This window comes from Chelonoidis abingdonii, chromosome 23 (assembly GCF_003597395.2).
Source record: "Chelonoidis abingdonii isolate Lonesome George chromosome 23, CheloAbing_2.0, whole genome shotgun sequence".
NCBI classification, from domain to species: domain Eukaryota; kingdom Metazoa; phylum Chordata; order Testudines; family Testudinidae; genus Chelonoidis; species Chelonoidis abingdonii.
The window spans coordinates 2,027,908-2,051,397 of NC_133791.1; the positions used below are offsets into that span (position 1 = coordinate 2,027,908).

General features: G+C 46.8%; 1 protein-coding gene across 3 annotated transcripts in view; it reads left to right on the forward strand.

Annotated features, from left to right (window-relative positions):
- The window catches only part of CHD5 (chromodomain helicase DNA binding protein 5), an 86,441-nt gene that overhangs the window by 1,460 nt on the left and 61,491 nt on the right, over window positions 1-23,490 (forward strand). For all 3 annotated transcript variants that reach the window (XM_032763734.2, XM_032763735.2, XM_032763736.2), the window contains exon 2: window positions 9,780-9,910. In XM_032763734.2, the coding sequence (XP_032619625.1) occupies window positions 9,780-9,910 (131 nt within the window). The remainder of the gene's footprint in view (window positions 1-9,779; window positions 9,911-23,490) is intronic.

Genomic DNA, 23,490 nt, shown 5'->3' on the forward strand with positions numbered 1-23,490 from the left:
GAGGTTTGTCTATATCTTGGGGACTGTCCTGGGGCATTATTAAGGCAAACAGACTCATTTCAGTGAAGCCTAAACCAGATTGCAGATTTCCTGATTGCTTTACCTGGGTGTACCTGGCACATTTGAAACCTGCCTGCTGAGCTGACAGAAGTGCTGAGTATGTTCCAGACAGCAAGCAGCTGCTGTGCTAGCAGACGTTTCAGGTGCATCCTGAAAGTATTTACTGGGCCGTACCAACTATATCCAAGGTAGAATTTGTCAGTAACATGTCAGTGCTCTCAGTGGAACAGAGATTACACAGCATTTGTCATGAGGGGAGAGCAGGGAAATAATTAGATAAAGGCTTAACTTATACAGGGAGGCTTATTAATTGTAAGACTGATAGCTGAGCACTGAGAGATGGTTTTCCTTAATTGTGACATAAATAAATATAGTAGTAATTTGTCCTGCTATTGGCTAGAGACTGTACTTGAGATCAGGGGCATGCTCAAGGGGGGAGGGGCAAGCAGAGGCTCAGGTGCCCCCATGTCAGGGGCACAGAACTCCTCTGGGCCTGGGGCTGGGAGAGCAAGTTCCTGTGGACCCGAACTGGGACAGGAGACGAAAGCTCCTCCAGGGCCGCAAAGGGAGAACCAGCTCCGCCGTTGGGGCTGCAGTGGGGAGAGGGAGGTCCTCTGGCCATTGGGGGTGGGGACGCAGCAGCTCCACTGGCCATGGACGGGGGAGGGAAGAAGGCAGCTCCTTTGGCCATGGGGGGCACAGAATGTGCCCATTGCCCAAAATAGCCAAATATTTATTCCTGGGAATTCCTAATATGTGACATCCTCCGGCAGAACTGCACGTAATTACCTTTCTAACTCTGTGTGAGGGTTTCCAGCAGCAACTGTGTAATTCTTTGTTTTCAGTTTTTGGATTTTTTAAAGAAAAACGTTGCTGCTTGTATATAGAGGCTGATATTTTGCAAACCAAAACTATATCCACAAATTAAAAAACGCCTATAGCAGCTGTTAAAGCAGCCACTTTGGCCCAATTGGTGCTAGCACAAGTGGCTAAAAATCCATACTAGCCAATGGAGTTGTACCTGCTTATGCCAACGGGGCCAAATGTACCATTCTGCGGGGAATCAACAGCAGGGCTATGTGGCACTTAAATCTCACTGTGCTGACTGTTGCACAAGGGTGAATTCTACCCATAGTTAATTTGGTTCAAACAGCGCCTCTCATTTTCTTACATTGCTAAAATAAATTTTCTCCTGAGCTCCATTTAGTGGAGAGCAATGGTACAGGAGTGAGTCAGAGTTCCTGAAAAATAGGGGTTGATAATGCTACTTCTGACAAGCCCAAAAATCCAGTAACCCTTGTGGTGAGGCAGTAATAAGGGTACCTGGTGCCAATATCATGTGGACTGTCATCCACAAGGGACTGAGATTCCAAAAGCCCATCAAACATATTTAAAACATGAGGGAAGGAGTGAAACACCCATCTTTACAAGCTGCACAGCTATTCATCTCCATCCTGTCTCTAATTTTCCAAAGCATGAAAAATTCTTAATGTCTGCAGATGGATGCCTCCCCATCAGTGTCAAGAATGGTTCTATTCTTCTTTCTTCCCAGAAATGGCTCTGGAGGAGATTATTAAGATCCCTCTGGTTTTTACTCTTAATGCACCTGACTGAAGTGCAATCAGAGAGATAATCAAGGCCCACAATAGAGCCATGGAAATGAGTGAGTGTGAGTTTGCATGTGCTAGAGAGAGATGGGAGTGTGGTAGATTAACATGACCTCAATAAAATAACTTGTGTCCAGCTGTTTCCTGTTAAGGATACTAGTGTGTCTCAAATTCACCTGCAAAATTTATCACCATTGCATCCTCTCTCTTCCTGATTTTTCATTTCAGTTACCAATAACTTCCATATGCAGAATTACATTTAGTAATTGTTCTTTGTTTGGAGGTGTTTAAAATTTGCAAATTAGCATGTTTTCCATACTCTGATTACAAAACATGTGCTTTTGATGGAGATAACTCTCCTTTGAAGTTATGGAAAACATGAAGAAAGAACAGATATAAAGTTTCCAGCAGAGAAAATGTTCAGTTGTTTCTCACGCTGTAAGATTCTCCATCTTGAAAAGCAGTTGGTATCACATCTGGGTTAGTGCTGTTTGAATTAGTATTGACTTGGCGTCAGCACTTGCATCTCCCTCAGACCAGGGTGTTTTGTGCAGGCCGGGGTATCTGGGTTATAACAGCCTGTTTCCTGTGAGGGTGTTTTGGTGAGGAGAGCAGGAAGAGGAGTACCACGTCCTGGAGTTCCTGTTCACTTTGAGAAGTGGGGTCAGAGGTCAGGGGTGATGGACAGGCTGGCGTAGAGGTCAGTGACAAATACTCTCCGTTCCCATCATCTTTTCTCCAGTGTCTTTTAGTATCAGTTTGTTCAGTTTAATCACAATGCTCAGGACATTGTTTAGGTCTCAGTGAGATGTGTATCAAGAATTAGAAAGCATGAGGATATTTTTTTATTAGGGTTGCAAGGGGGATCCAGATGAGCCTTATTATAGGACTGTAGCTGTCACCTCTCCATAACACATCACACATCTGCAGAGCTGGGACTGGCCCCTTGGTCCTTCAGTTAACACAGGTCTTCACAAGGATTTGCCCTTGTGTTCTTTCTACGTGACAGCTGGTGGTTAGAGTTCAGCAGTCTCTCTCTGGCCTGTTTCTCAGCCATGCTGAATTGCTCAGTCGGACGTGTGGCTCTTGTCCCGTCTGCACAGGAGTTGGCGAATCTCTGTCTGGTTCCTAGAAGATGGCATGCTGACCAGGTTGTAGCTGTCAAAGGATAAGCAAAGGACTTCAGTGTCCAGGGCGGCTAATGCAGCAACTTTCACGAGCATGAATTTCACTGAAAACCACTGTTAACCTTTGAAGAGTTTTATTTCCCCCTGCAAAGAAAGTTTAATTCAATTTTCTCAAATCAGTCGCTGGCTAAATAATTGTTCCTCTTCTCTAATGAAATTGGAACCCATTAATGCAGACGCTGTAGGGTTGTTGGATTTAAAATCCAACCCTGAGGGACTGGCTTTCAGCTCCTCAGTGTGTCTGGGAGCTGGGAAAAGAATGAGGATTGTCACTTCTTCTGAAAGCCTTGAAAGGGAGAATAGCTCAAAACACATGTTTGGACCTGGAGTCACATTGCACCGCTGGCCCCCATGAAACATCTGAACAGTTTAGCATCTATAGCCATTCAGCTAAAACAGCAGTGTTTCTAACTTGTGGGAATTCCTGGCTTCCCTTTCATAAATTTCATATCCCCATAGATTCCAAGGCCAGAAAGGACCATCGTGATCATCTAGTCTGACTTCCTGGATAGCATCAGCCAGAGAACTTCCCCACAATAATCCCTAGAGCAGAGCTTTCAGAAAAACATCCCTTCTTGATTTAAAAACGGTCAGTGATGGAGAATCTACCATGACCCTTGGTCAGTTGTTCCAGTGGTTAATTGCTCTCACTGTTAAAAATGTACAGCTTATTTCCAGTCTGAATGTGTCTCACTTCAACTTCTAGCCACTGGATCGTGTTATAATTTTCCCTGCTTGTCTGAAGAGTCATTATCAAAGATTTGTTCCCCATGTAGGCTCCGTCCCTTGTCTTCATCTGCAGCTGCCTGGCTTATGCTCTGCCCAGACCTTTGACTGAAGCTGTCATTTTCTGAGAGAAGCTGAGCTGGTCCAGTTTGGCCTCCAACGCTGCAGCTTCCAGCAAGTGACTGTGATTGTAGCAGATGCCTCTGCTTCTTTTGGACTAATGAGAGTGACCTGGTCAGTGTTTTATCTTTCCATTCCATTCAATTAAAAATATCCCAGCAAAATCAGGGCCAAGCATTCTCGCACAAGCCGTGCAGGAGAAAGAGCTCATAGAAACAAGGAAGCTTCTCCTCTACTATAGAGATGGTCTGTCAGCAAGGGAGTGGATGGTCTTTCCCTAGAAACAAAACAAATGCATGTAACCAGAGGGATTGTCAGGGGTGAAGTCTCTGCAGGGTGCTTGTATCGCAGCACCAGATGTTTGCTTTGCTTGAGCATGTTTTTTTTTTTGGGTGGGGGGTCGATTGTGTGTGAGAGAGAGAAACTTGAATGCTGAAATACATGAATTCTGGACTTATTAATGCTGGAGAGAGTTTAAATCCACTGAAAAGCAGGTAGGCAGGGCATGCAAGGTGTTTTTCCTCTGACCTACCACAGCTGCTCTCAGCTTCTTTACTCTGGTTCAAGGTTGACAGGCCATTGTTCACAATCTTGCGTTTAAGCTTAAGAATCAAACTCTCTTCATCACATGCAGCGGAATCTGCCTTGCGATTTCTCCGTGTGCTCAGCAGAGTCACTGGATGTCCTTGGGGATTCTGTGTTTTACTGAGCGGTACCTTTTGGGTTAGAGCTTTCATATCTGTGAGAGTCGTGTGGGTGAGCTGCTGTGCTTGGGAACAGGAGTGTGGAGTGAAAGGGTTGACTTTAAACATAAACTTGGTGCACATTGGTCTCAGTTACTGAGCAAAACAAGATTCTGCCCAAATGCCTCAATCTCCTGGTTGGATTTAATGAAAGTGACCACACTTAGCACTGTTACTGTGCTTCTCACTGGTAGCTCTAACATCTCTCCAAAGCATTGTTATCCTCATTTTGTAGTTGGGAAGTTACTACCACCGTCTTCAAAAGTGGCCAGTGGCTTCAGTTTCCATTTCCCTGGAGTGGAATGGGCGTCCCACAGAAGAGCTAGGAAAAGTTCAGTTAATACAACTCTTGCAGATGAGGGGTTGCTCACCTTCTGGCTTCACAGGTAGCTTTTGGTTCCTTCTAACTGTCTGTTCAGGTTGTTCAGATGTGGCACAAGATATCTCTGTTTTCCAAAGCCATCAACCCTGGCTGCATTTGCTCAGTCTCTGTGCACATGTGCAAGGTCTCCAGAAGCTCACGAGTAGTTAGTCTACCTCAGGCTTTGAGTGTATCTCTTGTAAGCTGAGCGTGGTTGGGTTTGGTCACTACTTGGATGACAGATGTAAAACCAGGGGAAAACGCCAAATGTTGCAGGAAATGGTGCTGGTGTTTAAGTAGGTAGCTCAGCTTCCTGCTATGTCTGTATTGAACCAGTGCCCCAGTACAGAGCTAGGGACCACACCGCTGCTAAAGGCTGAGATGAGATGGGAAACCAACAGTCTTGACCGCTTGTGCTCATCTAAGATCCCATCACGTTTTGTGTCAGCATAAGGGTGTTAAATGCAGTGTCCTGGCCCAACGTAAGTTTGGTAAGATTGCCTTCCGTCTCCGTGAGGCAGAGTTCCAGCTGGAGAAGTTATCCTCCTGAACAGCAGAATGGCTATTCCAGATGTAGGGGAACAGGTCCTTGTAGGCACAGTCTGCAAAGCATTTGGGATCTTTTGGGATAACTCTGCATTCAGCAGAAGCAAAAGGGGTGAGGACGCAGCTATATGCCTAGCTTGCTGTGTGTATAACAGGTACATGCTCTGAAGAGCAAGGGTATCTTTGCCTGGACTCGTTCCCCACCCTTTGACATCTTGATCACTAGGAACCAACACTCAATATTAAACCGCATCTTGCAGTGACTGACTCAGAGCACAGACAGCTGTGAGAAAAGCACAAAATAGGCCAGGATGTTTCTCGTTGCAGATGGAGTCCTGGGCTCCAGCTCCATAATGAAAATTCTTAAGTCTTTAAAACTTCTTTTCAAAGCAAAGGGCTCTGTTCTCCCATGGTGAGACTCGGGTCTGTGGGGCTGAATCCCATCACTGCTACATCTGTATTGGGATACCAAGTCTCCTTCCCTGCCCCAAAAGATTGTTTTTTCTCTGAGGTGTGGAGAATAAAATGAAACAATGCTGAATGGCTTTTATATAGAGCCTCATGCACCTGATAGAGAGGCCAAGAACTCTGATCTGGTGCTTTTTAGTGGAGATTATTCTGGTCCTGTCAGAGGTGAGGGAAGTGTGTTGCTTGCAGTGCATGGTTCTATCGTTTGTCTAATAAATTTCACTGAGATGGAGCTAAGCTGCTTGTTTTGGCAAAGTCTAAACTGCTGTGTTTTGAAGTTGAACACAAAATCTGTCCAGTCTAATGAGATTGGAGTATTATTACTGTATAAGTTTAGAAATTCAAAAAGAAAACAGAAGAGTACAACACAGAACTGGATCTTAAGAAATGAAACAATTTGACAAAATGCCAAGGCTCATTAGTAAGAATGTCAAGTTTTGGAAGATAATGATGACAGGAAAATAAAAGGGTACATTGCAATTAGTGACGAGTTTCTTTGCCTTGGTGGGGATGCAGCAGATGGATAAAAGCAGTAGAGCCAGCATGCTTTGAGCTGACTCTTCACTTTGCTTCGGTGCAGGCAGCTCTGTGTCTGTTCAGGAGTCAGCGGGGCCATCCGGAGGGTGTGCAGGGTCATTGCAGCACCCAGCTGCTCCACAGCCTCTCCCAAGACATAGCATCACTACTGCCTTTAGTGCTGGAAAGGAGTTGGAATATGCAGCCAGAAGTAGATGGGGAGGAAGGCACTCAGAAGAGAGACTTGTTTTCTCTCTTTTCTTTGATTTAATTGAATCCATTTTAACAGGATCTATTTCAAAAGGTAAAGAGTAAACAATAAAAAGCCTAATGCGTCCTTATTACCTAGAAGCCTACATCAGCAATGGCAGGCAGCATATTAGGGGTGTCCAGATGCCTCTCTCTGCTTCTGAGCAGGCCAGTGGTGGGGGCTTCATGGGCCTGGGCATCTGCAGAGAAGAAGAGATGATTCTTCTGCTTTGGTGCTGCGTGCTGTGGAGCCCAGCCCCAGCCCCAGCCCCTCCGTGCAGTAACAGTTATACTCTGCCCCCAGTGTCTTCCAAGCCCTTTCCAAACGTCAGCCCTCACGAGCTCCCTTGGGAGGGAGAGAGCAAGTGTCCTTCGCTTCATTTTGCAGATGAGAAAGCTGAGGCAGTGAAGTCAGTGACTTGCCCCAAGGCCATGTAGGGAGTCTGGATGAGAACCCACAAGTTCCTTGCGCCCAACCCCTTGTTCTGTCCGCCAGACAATACATTTATTACTGAAAGCCGCAAATGATTCTTTGCCCCTTTAATCTCCCTGAAGTCTCCCTCCCTGTGTCTTCTCTGTCTTGCCAGTAACCCCTCAGATCATTGAGACAGAGAGGGCCCTTTGAAAACCGAATCCTGTTTGTTCAGTAGCTAGACTCTCACCCAGTTTGGACTGTGGAGCAAGCCTGGCCAGCGGCATGTCACGTGTAGTCCATGTCACTTTCTGGACCCCTGCAGTAAATCCCATAAGGACTTCTCTCGGAGTGGATGTTTCTAGCCAGAGCTGGAGTCTGCACTTTGTGCTGCACTGAAACTCACCTACCCTGCTGTAAAAGGTGCATCACTGTTCTCCAGTTCTCTGGGAGCTGGTTTCTAGTGGCACTGCTGTAAGAGCAAATAGAAACTGCCCCCTCCCACTGCATTGAGTTGATTGCTGGAGCAAGGCTTGACTGCTTGCTGGGGGCTGCCATCCTGCTGGAAAACTGGCCTGGTATATGTCTATGGTGATGCAAAGGGAGATTAGTGTCAGAGACTAGAGACCTCTTTGCACGATCTGCCTCTGATGCTGCGCCACTATCCAAACAGCTTTCCTGTTGAATACCCCACCAGGGTTGCTAAATAATAGCAGTGCACTTTTTTGAACGCCAAAGCTGTTCTTTTCATGGCCAAACCAGTTGTACAGCAGGCTGCAGATGAGGTCTCAGGCTCTGTGTGTGGGCTCATCCCACTGGCAGTGTCCACAGTGATGCATTCAAGAGAGATGACACCTAGATGAAACAATGAAGATATTGCTGTTAATTCTAGGCTTTGTGGGGATGACCCCAACCCTGATCAATTTACCAAACCCAAATTTTGAGCCTAAACAGCCCGCCATTGTCCTCCACTGAAGAGCTGTGTGCATGCTGTGTGCTTGACTAGAACAAATCTTTTCAGTTTCAAAGTGCTGTAGCCATAAACCTGGGACTCAGGTCCTGCAAACACTTCCTATCAGCTTAGCGCTGAATGCCATTCCAGCACCCGCTGGCCTGCTCCTGCTGGAAGCATTATGCCTTGTAGTAAGTTTTTGCAAGATTGGGCCCCCGTTTATGACCTAGCATCTATCAGAACCTGCACTGTGACAAAACTTAAGGTATCAGTTACTGCCAAATACTATTGCCAAATACCTGTGACCTAAGACTTGTCTATGGCTGAGCAATGCTAATTCCCTGTGAAATGAATGAGAGCAGAGTACCTGCCTCGCTCTTGTGTCGCCTCTAGTACAGCACAGCAGAAGCAGAGGAGCTTCCTACGAATCACTTACACTGCAGCAGACTGGCGGTGAGAGAGACAGAGGCTGGCCATGGTACATGATATGCTGGTCCTGGGCTAATATGTGGCAATATGCCATAGCAAATTGATTCAGATCAGAACCTATTACTGCACCAAAAATTAGTTCTCTGTTTTGTGTTTACTCTTAACTTGGCCTACTCAAAAATCCCTCCGTCCCTGATTTCCAGCTACCACACTGGGCTGCTAGGTAAAAAACCCATTTGCTTCCTCTAAAGTACGAACATTGATCTCTGGCTGCAAACTGACTTTTCAGATCCCATTATTTAATCCAAATTTAAATATCAGTACCTAGTGCCGCTGTTTGTTCTGCCTGTCTTCTACCTGCAGTGATACTATACTGTTAGCTGTTTCCCAAACAACCAATTGGGAGCTGACCGGCCATTTGGCAGCTTTGCATTTCCGGCATTTAAAGACACCAGCAGTTTGCAGATTCCATAGAGCAGCTTTTTGCCTCCGCTCTGTGCCATCACAGTCATCCCTAAAGTGTCACAAACTGATTTCAGGTGGGAGGAGTGTGCAGCAGGGGCAGGGGGTGTCCGCGGAAACAAAGTGACTGTTTTCATACAAATACGAATACAGAAGGACTGTTTTCATACAAAGTGATCGTTTTCATACGGTGATAGGAAGGATAATTGTGATAATTACTAACAACTGGAAGAGAAACAAAGGAGAAACAGTTTGGGAATTAGTTTTTAACCCCATCCTCTGATTTGGTGTCTGCAGTGCGTTCCACTTGAGTTTGCACACCAGTTACATGAGCACAGACAGCTGTTTGCACAAGTGAATCGGGCAGCAGCACGTACACAACTGGGTCCATGAAGCTGGAAATGGGGGCTGACACTTCGATTGATTGAGACTGGTCTGTCAAGGGTCTCCGTGAGGCATTAGCAGCTAGTTAAGTGCTGGCCTGAGAGGCAAGAGATGCTAGCGTAAGGCTATGTCTACAGTACGCTGTGTAGCCGCTGTTTGTTGGCTGTTCTGCGACAAAACCGTCCACCCTCACTGAGTAGGGTTAGTGAGCACTCCTGCCGACAAAGCGCTGTTCACACTGGCTCTTGTCTGCAAAACGTTTGTCTTTTAGGGGGTTGTGTGTTTGTTTTTTTAGCACCTCTGAAAGATAAAAGTTTTGTTGTTCAGTTGCCAGTGCAGACAAAGCATAACATGGGGCAGCTCTGTTAACAGCTGGACGTGAGTCAGACAATAAACAGAAACTTGAGCGAGGCCACATGTCCTTGTATCCTATGGGCTGATGGAGCTGCTTGGCCAATGCTCTCCCATGGGATCAAACACAATTCCTGTACTTTGTGTGTGTCTGTGAACCTCGCTGTGTAACTTCTCCCTTTCCTCCCCCTTTGTGTCGTCTCCAGAAGAAGAGGATGGAGTGCTGGAAGGGCTGGAGGAATTTTATGCAGAGGAGCAAGTAACTGCGCAGAAGAAAAAGAAATCCAAAAAGCTGAAAGAAAACAAGACTTCCAAAGTCAAGAGAAGGAAGAAAGAGGTAACATCTCCCACTGTTGAATGAGGCTGGCAGGCAGCTGTTGGCCTCTGTGTATGGGTTGTGAGCTTGGGATAATGCTGCTGGTCTCCCTTGTGGAGCAGTCGGAGGTTTAGGGATGGAAAAGGCCTAGATAAGAGCTAGGTATTTTACTAAGGGGAACTAGTTTGATGTGAGATGGGGGGCCCATTTCTCAGACTTAGGTGATGCCACAGCTGAGCCTGCAGATTGGCAGTCACTCCCCTGAGTGCCTGGAGAGGCTGAGCAATGTAGTGAACTGGTACGCAGGGCTGGGAGCAAGGTCCTGTGTAATTCATATGCTGGCTCTGACAGCAACTCACTATGGCCTTGGGTGAATCACTTAACTTCTCTACCTCAATGGCCCCACTGGTGAAATGCGACTGCTACTTACCTACTTCTGAGAGTATGTGACAGTTAATTAGCCAGTGTTTGGAGCGGGCTTTGGAATGTGAAGGTTTGAGTATTATTATTTATTAAGAGTTCATTAGTGGGTGATGCTCTCTGGCCTGTGTTAGGCAGGAGGTCTGACTCAGTGATTATAAGGATCCCTGGAACGTCTGACGCTTAGCGCTGGAGTCTCAGGTATGAATTTAAGCACTCTAACTTACATGCCCAAGCCTGAAAACTGAGATTACAAATGTTGCCTCTTCCTTCACCTGGTCTCCACTAGTTCTGCATGTGTCTGAATGCGTGGGATGGTCCTTTGCGTATAATTACCCAGAATGCTCCTTGCTAGCTGCTGTAGGGATTGAGCTCTGGAGATGCATGGAGGTGGGTTGGTGGCTGCTGTAACCCCTCCTTTGCTTAAATAACTTCCACAACATGAAGATGCTAGGTTCAAATTTGTGGGTTTTGGTTCCGAGACATGGATGGGCTTTGTCTGTCTAAATGGCTGGGATGATTCATCTGACCAAAGGGAAAAACAAACACAATATGGATGTCCAGGGAGTAAAGAGTGAAAGTGGGGAAATCCAGAGATTGAGTTCTGAAAATATCCGTAAGAAGAGTTAAATCGACTCCGGCTAGTTTGGAGGGACCCTTCTTCGCGCATTCAGTCACTGGGGAAGAGGTTGGCTTTGGAATGGAACCGGCCCGGTGTGTTCTCCCTGGAGTGATTTCTGGGGAGACGGCTGGGTGTTGGGTGCTGCAGCAGTAATGGAGTCACCCTCGCTCTGGAATAGTTTAGCAGCAGGGGCGAAGGTGTGAGTCGGTGGTTTTCCAAGGCCATGTTTCCATGCTCCTCATGTGGCTGCTTGGTCTGGGCACTGTCCTAAATGAGGCCCATGGCAGAGCACGGAGCATGTTGGATGGAGGAAGCTGTATGGCTCAGAGAGGGTTGTGCTAAGGGTTTCTCATGCAGAGAACTGTGGAGGTGGGAAGGTGGGCGAGGGGAGGAGCCAAGGCTGTAACCTCATGTTTGTTCAAAGAAAATAATGTAAAATGGAATCATTTTATAAACTCTTTCTTGGCTGTGCTTTGTGCTCATGCCACTGGGAGGGCAAGAGTCATCAGTGCATGCTGGCTACTTCCCCTGCTCCGGCGATGCAAAGTCACTTGTCAGCCTGGATTGAGTAGCCAGTTAAGCTGGGATTCTGGCTGCCTGACATTGCTGGAGCAGTGCCAAGGATCCAGAGTGTACTGGCCCTGGCCCTATGAATGGATCTGGGGAGACTCTGGCCAGAGCCGTGTAGAGCAGGAAGCCTTCTTCTGGCCTCCCTTCCTCCTCCCAAAACTCAGTGCTCGCTGCTCGCCCCTCCAAATGCTTTGTTGTAAGGAGTGTGGAGAGGGATCTTTACCCTGCCGGGTCCCGGGGACCACAGTTTGTACTTTAGCGTTCTAAATCCCAAGCCCTGCACTTTGAATTCAAGGGGCAGCAGATTAGTCTGCATTTAATTAGCTCTGCCTGGTGTGGTTAGTTAATTTCTCATTTAGAAGCTAAATCTTTCTACAGAAGTAGGCACAGCTGGAGACGGGTACTAATTTGGGCAAACACTGATCTATCTAGTTCTGACAGTAGTTTAGTTTTTCTAGAGTCTTAAAGGTTTTCACTTTGAGGGTGGATTGCAAAGAGAGAGAACGGCCCAAACAACTGCTCACAGGATGGAAGGGGAGAGACTTTCCTTCCTAGCTGATCATTTGTAAGGATGATTACATTTTAAAGCTTGCCTACTACATTCGTACCCGTGGGTGTTGTGCCGTGATTGCAGATCCTGTCACCAAATATGATGTTTTGTTATGTGACTATGATATAATGAAAGACAAGGGCATTAATCACTGTTCTAAAACTTTCCTATTTCTATTCCCCAATGTTTTGAAAATCTGTTTATTCTAATATGTTCTTTTTAATGCTGGAAATATGTCTGATAAATGTTATTGCCAGTCCTTAATCTTGTGAGTTGTGTGTGACAGGCAGCGAATAATCTCACGCTTCACATTCTGAATCCTATACCCCACACTTTGCATATCAGATATTGAGCTGGCAATTAGGCCTTTTAAATGAAGTGAGTTGTAAGGGTGAGGAGCATGTGTCCTGTCATCTCACATACAGAGGCGTTAAAAGAAGGCAGAACCAATAGGAAATGTAGGTTTTGTCAAACAGGCTTTTGCATTCATGAGTTTGGGATTTATAGTATCCCAGTTAAAGACACATTAGATAATTATTATAAACGATGATTATCAGACACCCCACCAGATCACATGCAGCAGTATAGTGCATTGATATATATAATAATATATGTATTATGATCATCTCCTTAACTGGTGTGACAAAGTTCCTCCTCTATCTTGGTGGCTCCTGCGCTTATTGGCAGATTTGCTCACCTCAGTGATCTTCCCCACAGTCTGGATCAACTCCTCCTGTGTCTGATCAGGAGTTGGGATGTTTGAGGGGAACCCGGGCCCACCCTCTACTCCAGGTTCCAGCCCAGAACCCTGTGGATCGCAGCTGTCTATAGTGCCTCCTGTAACAGCTGCATGACAGCTAGAGCTCCCTGGGCTACTTCCCCATGGCCTCCTCCAAACACCTTCTTTATCCTCACCACGGGATCTTCCTCCTGGTGTCTGATAATGCTTGTACTCCTTAGTCCTCCAGCAGCACACAACTCTCTCACTCTCAGCTCCTTGTGCCTCTTGCTCCCAGCTCCTCTCTCACACACTTCTCTCCTCTGCTCCCCCTTCCTGACGGGAGTGAGCGCCCTTTTAAATCCAGGTGCCCTGATTAGCCTGCCTTGATTGGCTGCAGGTGTTCCAATCATTTGTCTGCCTGAATTGGTTCTAGCACGTTCCTGATTACTCTAGTGCAGCCCCTGCTCTGGTCACTCAGGGAACAGCAAACTACTCACCCAGTGACCAGTATATTTGCCCTCTACCAGACTCCTGTACCCCACTGGCCTGAGTCTGTCACACTGGTCATTAAACCTCTCCTGCCAGGGACGCACACACTGCAATGCAGCAACTCATTTACAGTTTGTCCCTGGTGGCAGACAGTAAATCTTCGTGGCACATACTGTACCAATAACATTATCTAGGGACTGTGTCTCTTAGGGATGAATGCAAAGCGACATGTTGGGAATGTAACCAATGTGATGCTGTTTGAAGAAAACAGCATGGTTTTGAGGTTTCTGTGGAGACAGGATATCAAATGACAGACTGCCCATTTCTGGATGTCTCTCAGGCAAGACGTGGGGCCAGGCAGGATGAGCTGGCTTCTCAGGATTTGACATTTGGAAGGATTTTGGGAGTTTTTTAAAGAAACCAAATTCTCAGTGAATTATTGTCCTAGTGAATCCCCCTCATGCTGCTCCCAGAGGATCCACTCTATTCCCAGAGCCTGTGAGATGCTTCCCCTATGCTCCCTGGGCTGTGTGTGCTGCCTCTCAGGCCATGGCTACACTACAAACTTGTTGACTTATGTAAGTTGACATCAAACCTCTGATTTAAGCAAGTCACTGTTGCATGTCCACACTAAGCTCATTGTGTTGGCAGAGTGCATCCTGACTAGCAGGGCTTGCACTGATGTATAGAGCACTGCATTGTGGGTAGCTATCCCAGAGTGCATGTAGCTGAGTGGAATTTTGGGTTGGGCTTGCAAGGCCTTATGAGACCAAAACATTGGTGTGGGTGGTTATGGGAACATGGCATTTACAGCCTCCCGTGGTGCACTTACCTTCCTCCATGAAATCAACAGCAAACAAACCAAGCCTTTTTTCACCTTTTTTCATAAGCATGGGTTACCCATGTGGATGCCATTGCATGATAAGCATGGACTCTGCTCAGCTGTACACGGTTGTTGGGAGCATTACAAACACCTCGTGCCTTATCCTGCAGTATTCACACAGCCGATACAGGAGCCTCCGCGCTGAACAATGTGATGCCAAGGTCTGCAAGCAACCCGGCTGGAAGACATACAGCAGAGCAATTTGCAGTTGCTAGCGACAGTCATGCATCACCTTGACACAGTGGAGTACCGTTTCTGGGTCTGGGAAACAAGCACTGACTGGTGGGACTGCATCATTATGCACCTATGGGATGACAAGCAGTGGTTGCAGAACTTTCAAATGCATAAGGCCACTTTCCAGGAACTGTGTGAAGAGTTTTCCCCAGTCCTGAAGCACAGCTGTATTAAAATGAGAGCTGCTCTGACAGTGGAGAAGTGATTGGCAATAGCTCTGTGGAAGCTTGTAACGCCAGACTGCTACCAGTTAGTGGGGCATCAATTTGGAGTAGGTAAATCTACCATGGGATCTGTTGTGATCCAAGTTTGCAGGGCCATTAACAGACTTCTAATAAGAAGGATAGTGACTCAGGACAATGTACAAGACATAGTGGACGGTTTTGCCATGATGGGGTTCCCTAGCTATGGTGGGGCAATATCAACATGGGATGGGCGGGAAAGGTGCATGATGCACGCATCTTTGGGAACACAGGTCAGTTCAGAAACCTGCAAGCAGGGACTTTCTTTCCAGATGGCAAAATAACCATTGGTGATGTTGAAAGGCCAGTCGTGATCCTGGGGGACCCAGCCTACCCCTTGCTCTCATGGCTCATGAACCCATGCACTGGGAGCCTGGACAACAGTAAGGACCAGTTCAACCATAGGCTGAGCAAGTGCAGAATGGTGGTGGAATGAGCCTTTAAACTTTTAAAAGGCTGCTGGCGTTGTTTGCTTACTAAGACCTCCATGAAAGCAATATCGCCATTGTCATTGTTGCCTGCTGTGTGCTCCATAATATCTGTGAAACAAAGGGAGAAGAGTTTCTGCCGGGGTGGGGGAGTTGAGGCAGATTGCCTGGCAGCCAATATTGAGCAGTCAGACACCAGGGCGATAAGAAGAGCAAGCACATTGAGGGGCTCTGCGTCTCCGGGAGGCTTTGAAATCTAGTTTCATCAATGAAGCAGAGTAATGAGACACTTATCTGTGTTGTTTCTTACCAAACTGTCCCCTCCAGTGCATTTGCTCCCCTGTAAACTCCACCCCCACCAACCACCGTGTGTTGAATGAATAAAGAGCCTTTTCTCCTCAATCTGTTAAGTTTTATTATGCACACAAATGTACAGAGGCAGCAAAGAAAAGTAAGATAACCACCGTGGGGGGGGGGAACAAGGAAAGCTTGCTTACAGATGCACTGCAGTAGCAATCAAACGTGTGAGAATGGGCATCTTCTTGTCCTTGTGTCCTCCCCTGGTGTTGGGTGTAAGGGATACTGAACCCCCCCCCCCCAAAGTCATTTCGGGGAGGAGGATATAGAACTGGGCGCTGATGGCAGCAGGTTCAGCATAGGCTGTAATCATAATCCACAGCATCTCTTTCTGTGTGTCATGCTCCTGTTCCCTGCATGCTCTCCTGTCCTCCCTGTCCATATCCGGGTTCTCAGACAGTGTAATCCTCCATGCGCTGAGCTCCGTCTTGTCACTCTCGGAGGCACACATTAATTCACTGAACATGTCATTCTGAGTCTCCTTTTTCTGCCTTCTAATCTGGGAGAATCTCTGGCCTGGCGTGGAGGATAGGCCAATGCACAAGGTTTCAGCTGCAAGGAATGCAAAGCACAAGGGTAGTTTTAACTGTGCATACGTTGTTTCTGGTGCAAGGTTAATTTTTTTAATAAAAAAAACCAAGCTTCACTACACTTCACTGCAAGCCACAATGTAATCACAACCGCTGGCTATTGCAAGAGTCGGTTTGCTGCTCCAGCCATGGTGACTGAGGCCACGAGGCATGGGTAAAAAGTCTTTTGCTGCTGCTTTTGTGAAGACATCCTTGGGATCCCAGGTTGAAACTTGAGAAAAGCCCCCTGTCTCCCAGCAACCTGGATGGTGCTTGAGGACAAGCACCAGTGTAAAGCCCTGCAAATAGTTTGTTTTTTACAAAAGTGGCACCGGGTTGGGGGGAAGGAAGACAAACAGGAAGGCCCCCTGCTCTTTTTTCAGTGCTGGTTGCAATACCCAGTGAGCCCTTCCAACCACAACCATGGCATGTTTAGGAAAGCGTGGTTGTGTGACCTCGATTTCACCAAACAGGGGGCAGATTATTCGTTGAATTGTTTGCGGTTTAAGGGCTAGCACTGAAAACTTCCCCCATTTCACCTAGGTGACCCTATGCCATATCACTCTCCCGAGGATAACAGGGGTGGCCAGGGAGTGGATGCAGCAAGCATCTGGGTACAGACCTGGTCTTTATGCTGCAATGCTGTGTGCTGCAATGTTGCCAGCAGAGTTAATACTGGAGTGGCACGGGAAAGTGTCCTACCATGGTGGATGAAATAAGGGAGCCCTTCCCAGAAACCTTCTGCAAAGGATTGCAGAGTTACCTCATGAAGGCTTCCTAGAGATCTCCATGGAGGATTCCTGGGCCATCCTCGTGCACATAAACAGTCTTTTTTGGAAGAACCTTCTGCGCAGCTGGAGCGACTACTGATACCCACTACCCTACTTTATTGTTCAGACTAAACATAAACAATAATAGCAATAATAGCATGTAATCCCTACAGTTTGATTTGAAATGTGTACTCCCCAGAGGTGCCTTCCCTGGCATCACACTCCTCCACTGCCTGGTCCTGTGAAGGGAAGGGCTCCAGGGTTAAAAACAGTTCTTGGCTGTTGGGGAGAATGGATCCTCAGCTTGCCTGCCTCACAGTCTCCTCCTCCTCTTCCTCATCAACAATGTCCTCCTCATAGCTTGAGGTTGCCCAGGGCCCGTGGCAGGTATCCATGGAACATCTTGGGGTAGTGGTGTGGTCGCCAGTGAGAATCACATGCAGCTCCTCATAAAATTTTACTCCTGAGGGCAATCTGTGCCAAAAATAAAAAATTCTGCAAAATTCAGCAAATTTTATTTGTCCAATAAATGTGGAGACTTCAGCATGGCATTGGGAGCACAGGCCACTGGCTAAGCAGAGGTGAGACATCACTGTGCAGCTCCCCTCCCCCTCCCCCCGGAACATGGACTCAGCAGTGAGGCTGGACCCAACCCTGACACAGTGCAAGGACCTGGCCTGCCCCAGAAACATCCCAGGGCTCTGCCCTTCCATGCCAGGTGCACCAGGTGTGGGCAGGCAGGCTCAGCAGGGCAGGATCCAAATGTGGAGGGGTTCTGTGTGGTGCAATCTGTGTGGGATATCTGGGTGCAGGGGGGATTGGGATGCACAGGGGCTGTTGGGGGGTTCTGGGTGCAATGGTAATGGGACTCTGTAGGGGGGTTCAGGGGAAGGTGGTTGGGGTTCAGCAGGGGGGTCTGGGTGTGGGTGGCTCAGTGGGGGGAGAGAGTTTGGAGAGCTTCCTACAGCCGAGGGAGAAATCCGGGGGTGGGTCTGACATGGCCCTGGATGCCGTGCAGGGGAAGAGGAAGTCCCGTCCTCCCCAGCCCAGCCAGGACGAGCAGCTGAGCCCGGTGCAGGGTAGGAGCCACCAGTCAGGTCTTTTCCAGTCCTGCCCCCTGTCCCACAGTGATTTACCTCTCTGCCAGCTGCCTTGGGCATCCAAAACATACTGCTGGGAAGGGTTGTATGACTGCTCTTGTGGCTTCTCTGTCAAAGTCATTTTTCTGCAGGGAAGCAAAGAAATCTGCTGGGGACATAAATTCTGTGCATGCACAGTGGTGCAGAATTCCCCCAGGAGTAATAAAAGTAGCATGTCTGTGGGGCAGAATCAGAATGATTGGTCGCCTCCCTTGTTTTCTGGTACACTTGCTGAAGCTCCTTTATTTTCATGAGGCACTGTTGCATGTGCCTGGTGTAGCCCTTCTCCCCCCACACCCCACGTGATTTTGGCATAGATGTCAGCATATCTTCTGCAGGATTGAAGCTTTGCCTGGATAGACACTTCTTCCCACACAGCAATAAGATCCAGCACCTCCTGTGCACTCCAGGCTGCAGCGCGTTTTCAGCCTTGAGTCTCCATGATCAGCTGTGCTGGCAAGCTCTCCACACTGATCAAACAGGAAATGCAAATTCAAAAATTCCCAGAGCTTTAACAAGGGCGTGGCTGTTTCGTGGGTACCTGGGTACCTGGCTGATGTGCAGTGGAGTTGAAAGTGCTCTCCAGAGTGGTCACAGCGGAGCATTGTGGGACACCTCCTGGAGGCCAATTCGTTCAAATTACACAGCACAGTGTCTCCACTATCCCCTTGTCGACCCGTGGATGTCAAATCAAGTGCTATGCCTCTCGCGGAGGTGGAGTACAGAAGTCAACTTTACAGGCCAGTTAGGTTGGCAGAAGGGACTTGGTATTGTAGACGCACACATTATTAAATCGGCTTATGTTGCCCTAAGTTTGTAGTGTAGACCAGACCTCAGACACCGCCGATGAAAGACCAGGCCCTTGATGGGAGCTGTGCTCTTGTCATGCCAGAGCGCGTGGGGCAGAGGGCACCTTCTCTGCGACTGAATGTTCAGGGGCCGCCGGGGTGGTGTGCCCCTGTACTTGCATGTGCCAGGTTTCTCTGAACATAATTACCAGGCTGTCAGATACCCCAGCTGCCTTTAACCTTCTGTGGGTATCTGGATGCTGGCAGCACATGGGTGCAGTGGCAGGCCAGCGAGGAAAGAGTTAAGTATCTCTGAGTAACTTTCCTTTTGGAATGTTGCTGTGGTTGGTCCCAGCTGTATGGGAAGAAGGACCCAGGCAGTCTGGGCTCACTAAGTCATGGTCAGGGTATGTCTAGCGTCCAGCGTGAGACATCAAGAGTGCTTAGGGAAAACAGGAAATGTGGGCTGCAGAGAGGTAGGGGACATCAGACAATAAACCGGGCTGGCTGGTGCATGGTGCACAGGGTGAAATGAGCTTTGCCTGGCTCAGCTTCCCCTTCAGTTTAAACTGAGCTGCTCACGCCTTTGACCTAGCTGGGCTGGTGATCGGGATCCCAGGGTAAGCACTGGACTTCCACACCAGCAGTCAGATTGTGGCAACTTTCCTCCTGGGGCAGGTGGGCTCCAGACGCCATCGTGCCCCAGCATCACCCAGCTTCAGAAGGGGATGAGCCTGGGATGGTCGTGGGAAGCTCTCATGCAGCTGACATCTGGGCAGGGAAAAGATCACTAGGGGGAAGTGGGGTGGTAAAGCTGCATGCTGAGGAACAGGCAGGCAGGGTCATACAACGGAGGGCAGGGACTCTCAGGTCCAGCCACTTCATTGTTTACTATAAAAGCACCAGAATGGTTGTTCTCCTTACAGCAGTGACTCAGGTAACCGCAGGTCCAGCTGTTGATATTGTAAGCGCCAACTGTCAGTGTGCAGACAGTATGAGCCGTCCCTCTTGCATGTGAATGTCTCCATTTGCCTGCACCAATGGCTCAGCCATTCCCCGTTTAGCACTATCCTGTTTAGTGCACTGGGATTTTAGACCCAGGCTGGCTGGCGACTTTCTCCTGATACCCTTTGAAGATCAGATTCAAGATAACACTGCAAGGTCGATACAATGACCTGGAAAATCACTCACAAGTGTCACACGGTTCTAGTTTCCTATTTTATTAATGAAAGTAAGGAATGCTGGAGCCCAGCGCTGTGCTGCCAAGACCCACTGGTGTCTGAGTGGAAATGGGTCCTATCTATTATATAACAGACAAGAGGCTCAGATGGAGCCATGACATCTCAAATGTGAGCAATGTTCCAGGGAGCTGTTGGAGTGAGGGACGTGTGAGCTGCTCTGCACACGTGGCTTGGCACGGTGTCGTCAGACTCATCCCCTTCTGCAGGTCGGTTGTTTCGTATTGATCATATTAATTAATATATTTGTTTCTACACCTGTTAGCATGTTCCCATTTGATAAATTATGCTGGAATTTGCAAACAACAAATTAGCAGCTATTGCATTAGTATATTACAGCTCGTTGGAAGCAGGATTGCTAGTAAATTACAAAGCTGCCACTTGGATTCTAACAGCATTCTGATTTGGGGCACTGTCCTGCACTTGGAGTCATACGGGCAGAACCCTTTGCTCATACTGAACCCCATTGATTTTACTTGGATTCTGCATGGCTGTAAGTGTCTGTTTGTGCTGATCTTACTGCAGGATTGGGCCCAAGCGAGCAAGCATTCCGGAATCTGATGTTTGCCCGGGGAAACACCTTCATTGTTCATCTTGAAACCACTGGGTTAATGATCGTGAAAGGTGCTGGGACTGTCAGACTCAGAAACACGTGGCCCAGCAAGGAGAAGGCCTTTCTCTGCAGCAGGGTGTCTTAGCTCTGCCATGGAGTGACCACTTTCAGGCAATTTGAGGCTCAGTCTGATCTTGGCCTTTCTGCTAAGGTTGCCAGCAAGGGGCTAATTCGTGCTAATTGCGGTAGTATTTCTGTTGATGTGTTTTCTGACTGACTAGAGATTGGGTAGAATTCTGCAACTTGTTACCCATAGGCTACATTTGTCACAGAAGTGACTTTGGACTGCTCCTGACTTGAGCTGGATTTGAACCAGGATTTGGATATGAGGCAAAAAGTTTATTTTACTCAAAATTGTGGTTTCTGAGTGCTCCGTTCCATAGCTGCAGGGTGACAAGGTATTTCAACCTCATTGGGTTTTCAGTGGAATGGTCTCTAGTCTGAGAACATTCTAATAACCCTATTAGAATACACGTTTGTCGTGGGGACATGTTGGCTTTGCATACAGGGTGCTCCTTGTTGTCAGATGTTTCACTGGTCTGAAATGCAGATGAGTTCCAAGAAGCACATGAAGATTAAACTAGTGAACTGTGTGCAGAAGAATTTCAGTATCCTATTGTAAAGGGAGGTTGGCATGTATCAAATATGCAAGCGAAGTATAGCTGGTAATTTCCCTATCCCTTTCATTGCCAGACTTCGTGTAAATGATGCTGTTCTCTTCTGGTCACCCACCCCACTCTCTAAGAGGAGATCGTCTAGACAAGGTAGCACATTAAAATGCTTTTTGTAAGTGACTGGAGCCTAACAGTCTGTTTATTTAAAGAACATGGATTCAGACCTGCCTTTTATTGTCCAACAGACTTTGGGTAGACGTCACAGTCCAGCAAATACATAATTTTTTGTGGTCATAGTAATGTTCTTTCTTTGCTTTTTATAGACACAACACAAAGCCCAGCTCAAGATATCAGCCTATCACATCTTTTCCCCCTTAAGCAGAGCAAAGACCTTTGTAATGTAGTTTCTCTGCAGAAAATCATCTACAGCAGTTTCTCCCGGGCTGATTTTTTTTATTTTAATAGTGCCCTGCCTAAGACTTATTCAGAAGAGGCATCTGGAAATAACTGCAGAGTGTCGCACGCACGTTTTCTGATTGACTACCTGGTGCAAAAAAGGAAGAGATGAGAAAATTTGATAAATGTCTGTTGCATTCAATTTTTATTAACTCCTTGTGTGGACAACATTAGTCTGATTTGATTCTGGCTGCCATAAAGCTTGATTGAAAGCCCAGTAGAACCGATGGAAAGACTGCCCTTGACTTCATGTCACTGAGTCACATTCCTAACGGGCATCAGAAATGTATAGACAACAATGAATGATAAAGAAATCCAGAGTTGAGGCTGCTTCCCCTAAGCGTCTTTATTCATACCTGCTAGGGAAATGTACATTCTGCTGTAAATGAAGTAGGCAGTCGGAATGAATTGTGAATGTGTGATCCTGAGTACATGAATGGAGTGCAGACTTCTGCACTTGGCTGGGCTTTTTAAAATATTTAATCTGTTAAAGCTTTTATTTAAAAAAAACAACAACTTTTTTTGACCCCAAAATTTTAAGAGGAGCATTGCTAGATCTTAGTTTTGCATGCATTAATTTGTAGCATGCCTTAATGTGTATCAGCTATGTTGCAACTCTTTAGAGTCTGTTTGCCAGTAATACTCAGTCATGAGCCGATGGCAGAATTGATGCAAGTGCTGAGAAGATCTATTTACATAAAATAACCAGCCTGCAGTTTGAACCTGAACATATGTAGATTATGGTCCTTGTCAGACAGAGAGACGGAGAGAGAGAGAAGGGATTTCAACCTGTACTGCAGCAGTTACTATGGCAACCAATTATTCAGTGCTAAATTATAATTGTTTATAACACTGGTAAAGAGGAAGGCTCAATTTTGTTTTAAGAGATTGAAGGACCAAAAATCGGTAATGGCTGCTGGGCAAGGATGCTTCCCTAGTGTTAGAACATTTGATTTTGTGTATTACAATATGAAAATCCATCTGCTCACAATGCTAGACTGGCGGAGAATGCCCCAATATGGAGGAACAGAGACACACTTGAACTGGGGATGGTGAACAGTTCCAGCGGGCTGGCTGGCGTCATGTTCAGACATGCACGGATTTGTCCTTCAAACAACAATGCAGTTAGAAAATTAAAATGTGACATAGGGCAAAATAACCCACAGCAAAAAGACGTATGCAGAGGTGGGTGTGGGTTATTTTTATTTTTTAATTTTTTTGGATACATTAGAAAACAGTCATTGACTGTTCAGTAAGATTTAAATGTCTAATAGTGAATTGGTAGAAACAAGGTTAAATCAACTTTATTTGTAATCCAGTGCAAGGTCTCAGGCCAACAGGGAATTAATTTTAACCTCTGTCTATAGTACTTATCTGGCCCTTGTTATTGTGAGACATCCTTCCTCGTTTTTCTCCATTAATTTCTGGTCCCTAACTTTTCACTCACGGATTTATTTAAAAGCCAAGCTGTTTGCCACTGTTTAGGCTGAAACATCCTCAGACTGGCTCTCCATGGTCATGCCTCCGACATTGCTCTTGCAACTTCAGAGTCTGAACATTGACCTGTATGCTGTCTGTGATTGGCTACCAAGGAATACCTGACCAAATAATTGTGAGCCGTCCTCAGATTTTGTTATAAAGTATAAATGTCTGGTTCTAAAGAGAAAAATAAGATGTCTCGTCTTGTACTGTACCCCCCAAAATGTAAGAAAGGCCTTTCCTTTAATAGACATGCTGCTGAATTATGAGTCTCTCCTCTAATTCGTGAGTGGTATCAGGTGATCAGATTTCTGATAGAATGAAATGTTTTATTGGTGACAGGGTGGTTCATGGGCTCTGGAGCTTTCCACATTTAGGTGGCTGGTCTAAACCACCAGAGTGGGTCAGGAGTGAGCCAG